This window comes from Lactuca saligna, chromosome 4, assembly GCF_052625555.1.
Source record: "Lactuca saligna cultivar CGN05327 chromosome 4, ASM5262555v1, whole genome shotgun sequence".
Classification (NCBI taxonomy): domain Eukaryota; kingdom Viridiplantae; phylum Streptophyta; class Magnoliopsida; order Asterales; family Asteraceae; genus Lactuca; species Lactuca saligna.
In genome coordinates this window covers 145,439,981-145,452,660 of record NC_136420.1, presented here as the reverse complement: position 1 = coordinate 145,452,660, position 12,680 = coordinate 145,439,981, and the positions used below count along the sequence as shown (strand labels likewise).

The window sequence follows — 12,680 nt, the reverse complement described above, 5'->3', positions numbered from 1 at the left end:
AATGTGACTTCATATCAATACTCATTTCTAAATTAAAAGGATATTAACTGATATTCCTAAATTAAAAGGGTATTAATTGATTTTGTATATTTACCATAATTAATTAAATGTAATATTACATATTTACCCTTTTAAAATGATTAGTCTACAATGATGCTTATAATAACATAATAATTAGTTTAAACATATGAATATATATATATATATATATATATATATATATATATATATATATATATATATATATATATATATATATATATGTGTGTGTGTTATATTTGTTTATCAAGAACATCAAATAAACATTAATTTCAACCTTAACATCTAAAATGTTGAACAAGTCAAAATCGGTGATGTCACAATGATCGGGCAATACTAAGTTATTTGTTTTACATAAATAACAATTAAAACACACACACATATATATATATATATATATATATATATATATATATATATATATATATATATATATATATATATATATATATATATATATATATATATATATATATATATATTCACCGTGACTTCTGTTTTTTTCCTTCCATTTCAATATTTCATAGACTTCAGCCTTCACCAACCACACATTTCCACAGTAAAAAAGAACTCAAAAAAGGCAACTTGAAATTTAAAATAACCTTAATTTAATCCTTCTAACACTTGGAAATATTATACATCTATTTAGCCGACGAACCCATTGTATAAATAGGTGTACCATTGACACTATCAACGAACACGAACCCAAGACATAGTCACCCTGAGACCCTTTCACCACAAAATGCTCTTCCTCCCACCTTCACCAACCACCTCCGCCACCATATAACTCCGATAATTAGTTCACCCATCGATCATTTCATCTTTTATACAAAACTTCACGACCCTTTTCAAACATTCATCGAGTTAATAACTAAAGATGGAAGAAGCGAGAGCCAGGGGCTCAGTCAGGCGAAGTGTCAGCCGGACAATTAGCAGGAACCGAAGTACGGCAAGATGGGGTATGGAAGACGTGTTTGCCGCCGGGAGTGGTGGCAGCTACAACCGGCGGTCTAGTCGGCACTCTGAGGAAGATGAAGAGGCCCTCAGGTGGGCTGCGTTGGAAAAACTACCCACTTACGATCGTTTAAGAACCACCATCATGAAGTCTTATACAAACGAAGATGAAAACCAACGTCAAAGGACTAGCATCTTACATAAAGAAATAGATGTACGAAAGCTTGATCCAAACGATAAACAGCAGTTTATTGATAGGATTTTTAAGGTTGCGGAAGAAGATATTGAAAAGTTCTTGAGAAAGTTCAGAAATCGTATTGATAAGTAAGTTTTATCTTCTTATCATTTTCAACTATTTGTTTACTGTGTTACAATCGAAAAAAATCAAATTTTACTGTGGTTGTCCATTATCTTACCACTTTTACATATTGTCAAAAGAGAAAAACTAAATTTTTTGGAAGCATTACTACAAAATCTTCAATTCCAAAACAGTAAATCGATGTCAATGTCTTTCTTTTTTTTACCAAAAGATGTAAAATTCAACAAACATTAGTAGTTTATGTAACAATAGTAAACTCTTTTTGACAATAATTTTGTCCACATGCATGCAAAAGTCAAACTTTCATATGTAATCTCCTTTGGCTAGGGAAAGCTGTCATAGATGCAAGACTATAATGTAAAGAATAAGTTAAGAATATATATAAAAAAAAAAGGGAAAGACATGTTCTAAAACCATTAATTTATTTGGATAACTTTTTTTGAGAATAAGTCTAATAATGAACTATTCCACTTTTAATGGACTTTCCTTCGATACTAACGTAATCATTGAAAATCTTCATTTGAATAAAACTTGGAAATCTTAAAATTCGGAATATAATTTTTAAAAGATATATAACTTTTTGTCGTCAATTATTCCAGGGTTGGCATCACGCTCCCAACCGTTGAAGTCCGGTTTGAACATTTGACAATCGAAGCTGATTGTCACATTGGAGACAGAGCACTTCCTTCATTAGCAAATGCTACTAGAAATTTGATTGAATCGGGTTTGGGATGCTTAGGGATCGGTTTAGCTGAAAAAACTAAACTTACAATTCTTAAAGATGCATCAGGGATCATAAAACCATCAAGGTAATTAAATTATTAGTAATTTTATCTGAATTTTACTATATTTTTCTTTTGAAACGACATATATTATTAAAAACTAGCAAGTTGCCAGTAAAAAACAATTTCAAAGACATATTATAAAGTAGAAATATCAAAAGATAAGTTATATAATAAGCCAACCCGTTAGATGTGTATTTCTTGGCTTGTTGCTCATGTATTATATGAATCAAATAGTTTAACCTAACCGTTTACTAAATATAAATCTAGATAATATTCTATTTTTTTAGAAAACGAACATATTTGATTAAATTAACGATTTTTTTGTTTGTTTTCAATTATCTTTTTAGGATGGCACTATTGTTGGGCCCACCGTCATCCGGGAAAACAACTCTTTTATTAGCACTAGCCGGAAAGTTGGACCATAGCTTAAAGGTATAATTTAACTTCTAAATATAAATTTACATATAATTTATATCAAAATTATCTTAAACTAAATCAATGATCATAACATTAATAATAAAAAACAGGTTAAGGGAGAGATTACATACAATGGGCATAAACTTACTGAATTTGTACCACGAAAGACATCAGCATACATTAGTCAAAACGATGTTCATGTTGGAGAAATGACAGTTAAAGAAACACTAGATTTCTCTGCAAGGTGTCAAGGAGTCGGGTCACGTTATGGTATTATTTTGTAACCGATATTTTCTAAATTTATTCTAAGTTTATTCGTGTTATATATAATATAAAAATGTAATAAAAACAACAGAGTTATTAACCGAGCTTGCTAGGAGAGAAAAGGAAGCCGGGATTTTCCCAGAAGCCGAAGTCGATCTTTTCATGAAGGTAACTAACTTTTGCTAAAATCAAATCCCGAAAGTAATCGACTATAAACTTGTATTTGTATATTATTATTGTCATTTTAATCAATCTTGATTTTTATAAATCAGGCAACATCAATGGAAGGAGTTGAAAGTAGTTTAATTACCGACTACACTCTTAGGGTAAGTCAAAAGTCAAACAAAATTCGACCAACTTATTTATTTCTTTATTCTCATTCTCATTTTGTTGGTCAACGGTGACTGCTCATTTATTAATTAATTGGTAAATGCCTTTCGCGTTTTTCAACCTCGTAGTTGGTGAACTAATTTAAAAAAAAAATACTAAATTTTAAATTAAAATATTTGTTACAGATTTTGGGGCTTGATGTATGCCGAGATACCATTGTTGGTGATGAAATGATACGAGGGATCTCTGGTGGTCAAAAGAAACGTGTCACAACAGGTTATTTTTTTTACATATATGAGATTAAAAATGACAACAAGATTTATATTTTCAAAAAACAAGTTATATAAGTTAAATAAAGTTTTTTTTAATCAATGTATTGACAAATACTAATGATTTGAAATAACTAAATCCGAGTCAATCTCATAGTGGGTGGTTGATTGCACCAAATAAAGTGATTCATATTAACCTAATCAAACTAGTCATGGGTTAAGTGGTTAAGTGGGAAATGAAGCTAAGGTCCAAACCTAACACACCCAATTGAGTCCAAGTCATGTTAGGTGAAACCAAGTTTGATATGATTGGAGACATGGTAGATCAATTGTTACTTTCATAATTAATGAGGGAGTCTATTTGTTCCCTAGTTTTCATCCTTAAAGTATTTATATAGACATGTTAGATTCACAATTCCTTTCATAGTTAATTTCATGGAATCTATTATATTATATATTTTTTTATAATTAAAGTATCTTTTCATAGATAAAATATGAACAATCATTTAAGAATAATGTATGACGTTTAATGGTAAGAGAAAAAATAGAAAATATCATGTTTGCATTTCCCTAAAAGAATGTGCCAAGAAACTGTAGCTGGCTTGACCAGTTTGTATTTGTCATCATATAAGGGTCCACACCTTACTTCATTATCCACAAGTCCCCTGACTTATATGGCTGTGTTTTTGGATGAATCTTCAACACATCAACAATGGACCACGCCATAGAAAAATACAAGCTTAACCATACATTTTTTTAGTAATTTACTTTCACCCTTTTTGGTAACTTTTTGGTAACATAGTGTAAAATTCAATTTCACCAAATAAATTGATATTCTTCAAGATGCTTCTTAAGAAATGTTAGATTATTATTATTATTATTATTATTATTATTATTATTATTATTATTATTATTATTATTATGTTTAGGATGAATTATTTTTTATATTATATTTTAATGAAATACACATAAACCCTCAAGCCACCAAGTAAAAACAATTAAACCCTAAAATAATTATGACTCTTCCTTCCTCCGCGTATGTTTATAACAACTTATGGACTGCTCATACTCACTCGATATATTATGTAAGATATAAATCGGATACATAATATTCTTTGGATAAGAGTTCGTTGTCCTCGAAAAAACAAATCCAAATTAGAATTCAAAGTCCTAAACTATTTTCCCTTATATATAAATTGTTGACTATTTCTGCAAATATACCACCTCGTGAAAAAAAAAAAAAAAAACAACACAACTTGCAGTGACATTTTTTAGGAGTTTGATAATTCTCCCTAATAAATTAAAATAATTTTGTCACTTGTATTTTTGAAATAAATATTATATATTTGTCAATTTCTAGTTTGTTTCTATTTTTAAAATTAAAGTCTTATATTATATATGTAAAATATTAATATAATAATATATATGATATTCGTTTATTTATTTTTTATTTTAAAGTTTTAAATTAAAAAATATTTACTGCTTACACTTTAATATATATATTTTTTAAAATTAACTTGTATAATATATATATCTCACACTTAGTGTGACAATATAAATGCGATAGAATATGACATACAACTACTATCAAAATGACGAATTATATAAATAAATTGAGTTTTGATGAATGTTATTTGATGTATAAAATAGGAGAGATGATTGTTGGGCCTACGAAGACACTTTTTATGGACGAGATATCAACTGGGTTAGACAGTTCCACCACATTCCAAATTGTGAAATGCCTCCAACAAATTGTTCATCTCACCGACGCCACTGTGTTAATGTCCCTACTACAACCAGCACCAGAGACATTTGATCTGTTTGATGACATCATATTGCTCTCAGAAGGCCAAATCGTATATCAAGGCCCAAGAGAACATGTGGTTGAGTTTTTCGAAACATGTGGATTCAAATGTCCAGAAAGAAAGGGGACCGCAGATTTCTTGCAAGAGGTAGGGTTATACAACACCCTAGTTATACATGTTAAATATAGAAGTAAAAGACAAATGTAGCCATATTAACATATAATTTGTCACAAAAAAACCCAAAACTTTACACTCTCCATAAAATAAAGTAATAAACCATATATTTTGCAATGATACATCCCCTTTTCACAAAATAACCCAAAACATTATACAAAAGGAATCATTTTAGATACTATTGCCATGGTTATTTATGGAAAAAAAAAAAAAAAAAAAAAAAAAAAAAAAAAAAAAAGCGATTCTATGACAAAAGATTACATATATATATTTTTTCTACAAATGGAAGTAAATCGGGTATATTTTGTTAATGATTGTTATGGCATGTTGATAGGTTACCTCAAGGAAGGATCAAGAACAATACTGGGTTGACAGAAACAAACCATACAAATACATATCAGTCACCGAATTCACAAAACGATTTCAACGATTCCATGTCGGACTTCGTCTCGAGAATGAACTTTCAGTTCCATTCGACAAATCAAGAAGCCACAGAGCTGCATTGGTATACAAAAAATACCTGGTTTCCAAAATGGATCTTCTAAAAGCTTCATGGGACAAAGAATGGCTCTTAATCCAACGAAACTCATTCGTCTACGTTTTCAAAACCGTTCAAATCATAATCGTAGCTTTCATTGGATCAACAGTCTTCTTAAGGACTAGAATGCACTCACGAAACGAACAAGATGGTGCTGTTTACATCGGTGCACTTTTGTTCAGTATGCTTATCAACATGTTCAATGGATTTGCTGAATTGTCACTCACGATTCAAAGACTTCCGGTGTTTTATAAGCAAAGGGATTTGTTGTTTCATCCGCCATGGGCGTTTACTCTTCCGACCTTTCTGCTTCGTGTACCTATATCGCTTGTGGAGACGATTGTTTGGATGGTTGTTTCTTATTACACCATTGGATTTGCCCCTGAAGCTAGCAGATTCTTCAAGCAATTCCTGTTGATATTTCTAGTCCAACAAATGGCTGCTGGGATCTTTAGGGTTATTGCAGGGCTTTGTAGAACCATGATCATTGCTAACACCGGTGGAGCTCTCACTCTTCTACTTGTCTTTCTTCTCGGTGGTTTCATCCTTCCTAAAGGTTAGTCCAATGTATAAAAAAATCACACCCATAAACTGTTCGACGAAATTCCCCAATGAATTTACTCAAGAGTTTGTGTGTTAACAGGTCAAATCCCGGATTGGTGGGGATGGGGTTATTGGGTTTCACCCATTACGTATGCTTACAATGCGATCGCAGTGAATGAGATGTTTTCTAATAGGTGGATGAATAAATTTGTAAGTCATAATAATTCTCCAATTCTTTATAAATTTGAAAAAAATATATATATCGAATAATACACTAACATGATTAAATCTATATAGGCTTCCGACAATGTAACAAGATTGGGTTTACAAATTTTGAAAAACTTCGATGTTCCTAGACAAAGCAACTGGTATTGGATTGGGACAGCTGCCCTTGTGGGTTTCACAATTCTCCTAAACGTGTTGTTCACTTTAGCTCTCATGTATCTCGATGGTAAGTTTCAATTTACATTTATTTATTTATATATTTTTGAATGGAGACTAATTTTTTTATTATAAAATTATAAAATTTAGCCCCTGGGAAACGACAAGCAATAATATCGAAAGAAACAGCAGCCGAAATGGAAGCAAACCAAGAAGAAAATACCGAAATACCAAGACTGAGGGTAAATCCGTCAAAAAGAGATACACTTCCTCAATCTTTATCAGCTGCTGATGGAAACAACACAAGTATGAAAAACAAATATAAAAAAATGTTACATTCATAGTTACGTATTTATATTTATACGCGACTCATTTTTAAAATTACAGGGGAAGTAGCTATGCAACGTATGAGCGATCCAAGTCATGCCCATGGAATAAAAAGAGAACAAGATTTATATATCGAAACTGCAACCGGTGTATCCCCTAAAAAAGGAATGGTTTTACCCTTCACTCCTCTCGCCATGTCATTCGACAGTGTCAACTATTATGTCGATATGCCAGCTGTAAGTTTCATATATAACTTGTTTTAATTTAGTACGCTATGATACATAGGTTGGGTAAACGGCCTCAAAGATTCCCAACAACCCTAAATAATAGAGAAAACTAAACACAAGAATATACGTGGAAACTCTAACAATCGGATAAAAACCATGGGCCTCCTGAAAGAAAATTTCGCTATCTCACGTTCTCCAAAAATTTAACCCACTCTACATAAGAGAAGAAAGAAAGAACCAAACACACTTTACATAAGAGAAGAAAGAAAGAACCAAACACTTTAAGTGTATTTGATTGTGGCACATTGCCACGAAAGCTTTGGACTCTTTTTACAAGAAATAAATGTCAACCAAATATGGTAATTAAAATTTGAATAATGAATTAAACAGGAAATGAAGGAACAAGGGGTGACAGAAGATAGGTTACAATTACTTCGAGGTGTAACGGGTGCATTTAGGCCTGGAATCTTGACTGCATTGATGGGAGTAAGTGGAGCTGGAAAAACAACATTAATGGATGTTTTAGCAGGAAGGAAAACTGGTGGTTATATCGAAGGTGATATAAAAATATCCGGATACCCAAAAAATCAACAAACTTTTGCAAGAATTTCTGGATATTGTGAACAAACTGATATCCATACACCCCAAATCACAATTCGTGAATCTTTAATCTACTCGGCTTTCCTCCGTCTCCCCAAAGAAGTTAGCAATGAAGAAAAAATGGTGAGATAACTTTTCTCAAGATAAAATTTTAAAACTGTTAATCTTTAATGGGTAAACAAAATGGTTAGTTACCTATTTATGACATTAACCCTATAAATTTATAATCTTTTTTTTTTTTTGTTCAGACTTTTGTGGACCAAGTGATGGAGTTAGTTGAGTTAGATAATCTGAAAGATGCAATAGTGGGACTTCCAGGAGTTACTGGTTTATCAACAGAACAAAGAAAGAGGCTTACAATTGCAGTTGAACTTGTTGCAAATCCTTCAATTATTTTCATGGATGAACCAACTTCTGGGCTTGATGCAAGAGCAGCTGCCATTGTTATGAGAACTGTAAGAAACACTGTGGATACTGGAAGAACCGTTGTTTGCACTATTCATCAACCTAGCATTGATATCTTTGAAGCATTTGATGAGGTAAACTTAAACAATATCTATTTCTAATTTTCTATACCAATTATATATATATATATATACACAAGTTATTGATCTTTATCATAATATATCATTTGCTATTAGTTGCTACTAATGAAACGAGGAGGTCAAGTGATCTATGGGGGACCATTGGGCAGGAACTCACAGAAAATTGTTGAATATTTTGAGGTATTTCTCATAAACCAATACCAATCTAAAAAAGAATGAGTTAATCACTAAAATGATAAAAAATGTATAAGATATTATGATAAAAGTTGAATATTGTGAGTAGCTCAGTTTTACCAAATATAGAAAGAAAATTAAAAAAGATGAGTGTATATTTCAGGCAATTCCAGGGGTACCAAAAATAGCAGAGAAGTACAATCCAGCAACATGGATGTTGGAAGTAAGTTCTATTGCTGCAGAGGTTAGACTTGGAATGGATTTTGCTGAACACTACAGGAATTCAGCTTTGCATGAGTAAGAACTAAGAACTAAGAAGAGAATTTATATTTTTATTTATGTAATTAGTTGAAGGAACAAATTAATTGAAAAATAATATTGAAATGCAGAAGGAACAAAGGTTTGGTTGAGGAGTTGAGTATACCTCCTTCAGGTTCAAAAGATCTTTATTTTGCAACGCAATATTCTCAATCAACATGGGGACAATTCAAATCGTGTTTATGGAAACAATGGTGGAGTTATTGGAGATCACCTGATTATAATCTTGTGCGTTACTTTTTCACTTTAGCTTGTGCACTCATGGTGGGAACTATTTTTTGGAAAATCGGGAAAAAAAGGTATCATCTTTTTCTTCTTTTTTACTTCGTTCATTTCATAATATCTTTTGACCCTGATTTATTTTATTTTTTTTGTGGTAAAACCGTAATTCTTAGGTGACTTGCTGTTTTACCATTTTTTTTTTAATTCTGACAGGATTTTTCGAAAAAAAGAAAAAACAGTTACTTTTTTTGACAAGGAAATTTTTTATGACATATTAAGTTGACTTTACATTTTTTTATATATTTCAAAGAGTCAGCAACTTTTTATATTTGAAAACATGAAATATCTTTTCATATAAATAAAATACAAAAAGATTAACTATCTTTTCAAGATCAACATTTGGGTAAAAAAAAGGTTTAAAGACCAATTCATCTAAGAATTACAGATTTAAAAGTCGTTTCCTAATTTTTATTACTATTTTTCTGAATCTTCAGAGACAGTAGTAGTGATCTGACAACAATCATTGGAGCAATGTATGCTGCTGTTCTTTTTGTGGGAATCAACAACTGTTCAACGGTTCAACCAATCGTAGCAACAGAAAGAACCGTATTTTATCGCGAAACAGCTGCTGGAATGTACTCCGCATTACCATACGCCATGGCACAGGTTAAAAAAACAAAACTAAAAAAATCATCACACAGTTCAATTTTATATTTTTTTACTGATAAATTACATAAAATAATGAAATGCAGGTGTTTGTGGAGATACCGTATGTATTTGTTCAAACAACATACTACACTCTCATAGTGTACGCTATGGTGTCATTCGAATGGACTGCAGCTAAATTCTTTTGGTTCTTTTTCATAAACTTCTTTTCGTTCCTTTACTTCACGTACTATGGAATGATGACTGTTTCCATTACACCAAACCACCAAGTCGCAGCTATATTTGCAGCCGCTTTCTACTCTCTTTTCAATCTTTTCTCCGGTTTCTTCATTCCAAGACCCGTAAGTTCTCTTTCCTAGTTTCTTTTTGTTACATCTGATTGTTTTTCCAAAAGAGCCCTAGAAGAGAACTACTGAGAGAGGGTAGACTTAAGACAGATGTAGGATACTAACGTACCCTCCGAGACCTAGGCTGCTCTGATACCATGTTAGATATGTGAAGTCCTTCATTTTCTATCCAAAACATCATTTGTCTATGTTTGGTGCTAGCTGATAACCGATAAAAAATGACGTTTAGTAAAAATTTGCTGGAAAATGTGAAATGACATAAAAGGGCATGTAGAAGAATGATTTTTTGTATAATTAATAAAAATAAATGGATAACAAGGTAGCTTATAAGTTACTTTTTGGCATGTTGACATGACAGAGTCCAACATATATAGAGACAGATGAGACAGTGTTAGTGTCTAGTTGATGTTGGACACTAATAGTTTAGTTATAGGAACTTATCAACTCATAAAATTAATATTTTAACTTTTTTGTTGAATTCAGAGGATACCCAAGTGGTGGATATGGTACTACTGGATTTGCCCGTTGGCATGGACTGTATACGGTGCGATTGTGTCACAATACGGTGATGTGGAGGCGACTATTAATGTGCCCGGGATGTCATTTGATCCTAGAATTAAAGATTACGTGAAAGACAATTATGGTTATGACCCGAATTTCATGGCACCCGTTGCTATAGTTTTGGTTGCTTTTGCGGCCTTTTTTGCTTTTATGTATGCATATTGCTTGAAGACACTAAACTTCCAAATGAGGTAGTTAGGTCACAACTTGTAAAATATAGGCACATGTTATTGAGCCATTTGAAATTGGTGACAACTGGATATAGGGTATTAGATTTATAATGTATGGAGAGGTTTTGGGATGTATTTTGTAATTGTATATGTTCAAAGATATTGTAATGAAAGTATGAAAATGTTCATCCATCTTGCAGGCTAACTTTATTGCATGAAACATTAAATTTAATAGAATGAAAGCATTTGCAACTTTTTTATACAATGTTGAGTGTTCCGAAAATGGTCCCTTTTAAATAATAAAAGTTTGGGAATTAAAATGCTTTAGATATAGGAAGGTTTTATAAAAAAAATTATTTAGGCATTTTGAGGTTTTTGTGGTAGTTTAATTTCTCATATTTATTGAACCAAACACAAGAATTTATGAGAATTAAATTACAACTAGCAAAAAGCTACATGCAACATTTGTTGCGGGGTGGAATATGGTTAGCCTATTGTACATTGTGCTTGGAAGTATTTATCACATACCAAAATCATGGAAAATAGCAATCTATGTATCTTTAACCAATAATAGTATTAAAAAGAAATGGTATGCTTCATATTGGCCTCGCTGCACCAATTTATCCAGCTATCCATCTCTAAACTCCACCTCCACTTAGAAGTTGCTTTTCATTAGTCTAAACAACTTACCTATTGCTCAACGGACTCCATTGATGATAACATCTTCTGCAGATCCTAGATCCGCACCTGAAATCACCATAATAAATACATTCTAATTCTAAATTAAATGTATCTTGATTATTAATCAAATATTTAAAATACCACTAGTTCAACACATCTTCATCTTTCAGAAGCCAGATGGTCCTTAACAGAAAAAATATAGCAAGAACATTTAAGTAAAGGAAATTTAACGAAACAAAAGAAAATAAATAGTTACCTCTTCGTAAAGCTAGTTCCATGGTTTTGCATTCCAAACCACATTGCTCATCATAATCTTCGATGAACTACAAATGCACCAAATTAAAGAGTAACGAAAAATAATGCACCAAATTAGAGAAAGTTTGTATAGATTGGCAAAAGGTGTTATCGAAACCTTCAGTGACAAATACTTGTGCAAACATTCATTGAATGATATGAAACAACTACATGTGGCATATGAACGACGACATGGTTTTTCGGGTATGCTTGGAAGTATTGATTGCACAAAGTGGATATGGAGAAATTGTCTTGCATGGAAAGGCCAATACACAAGTGGCTATCTTGGAGAGCCTCCATTGGTATTACATGTTGTTGCTTTCACAAGACTTATGAATTTAACATGCTTTTTCTCGGGGTTGCGGGTTCCAATAACGACATAAACTTTCTTGATCAGTCGCCAATATTTGAGGATCTTTTGTCATGAAAGACACCGGATGCTCTTTTCACATTGAATGGCCATGAGTATAAGTTTGAGTCTTACCTCACGGATGTAATATATACAACATATTACACGTTTGTTAAGGCGTTTTGACACCCCATAGCACTAAGAGACAAATTTTTCAAGAGAAGACAAAAACGAGCATTTAAGGACATTGAACGTGCTTTTGGGGTTCTGAAATCAAAATAGTACACAGTTGAACATACGACGGGACCATATCACTTGGATACTTTACGAGATATTATGTATGCATGTATAATAATGTATAACATGGTGATTGAAGATAAA

The 12,680-nt window shown here is 31.9% G+C and overlaps 1 protein-coding gene across 1 annotated transcript; it reads left to right on the top strand.

Annotated features, from left to right (window-relative positions):
* Positions 1–713: 713 nt before the first annotated feature.
* Positions 714–11,167, top strand: LOC145042913 (ABC transporter G family member 36-like). The gene is made up of 21 exons (XM_078991436.1): positions 714–1,317; positions 1,912–2,121; positions 2,445–2,529; positions 2,625–2,784; positions 2,870–2,946; positions 3,051–3,104; positions 3,294–3,384; positions 5,028–5,329; positions 5,691–6,450; positions 6,538–6,647; positions 6,735–6,888; positions 6,969–7,124; positions 7,206–7,381; positions 7,763–8,095; positions 8,221–8,511; positions 8,614–8,697; positions 8,855–8,988; positions 9,081–9,308; positions 9,726–9,897; positions 9,984–10,238; positions 10,728–11,167. The coding sequence occupies exons 1-21, from the start codon at positions 917–919 to the stop codon at positions 10,998–11,000; spliced, it is 4,506 nt and encodes a 1,501-aa protein (XP_078847562.1). The 5' UTR covers positions 714–916; the 3' UTR covers positions 11,001–11,167.
* The last annotated feature ends 1,513 nt before the right edge of the window (positions 11,168–12,680 follow it).

Bases quoted from the DNA above. Each gene is read 5' to 3' on its own strand.
- LOC145042913 (XM_078991436.1), top strand. From the start codon at position 917: ATGGAAGAAGCGAGAGCCAGGGGCTCAGTCAGGCGAAGTGTCAGCCGG. The intron at 6,451-6,537 runs GTTAGTCCAATG...GTGTGTTAACAG, and splicing joins TGGTTTCATCCTTCCTAAAG to GTCAAATCCCGGATTGGTGG. The intron at 8,989-9,080 runs GTAAGAACTAAG...ATTGAAATGCAG, and splicing joins AGGAATTCAGCTTTGCATGA to AAGGAACAAAGGTTTGGTTG.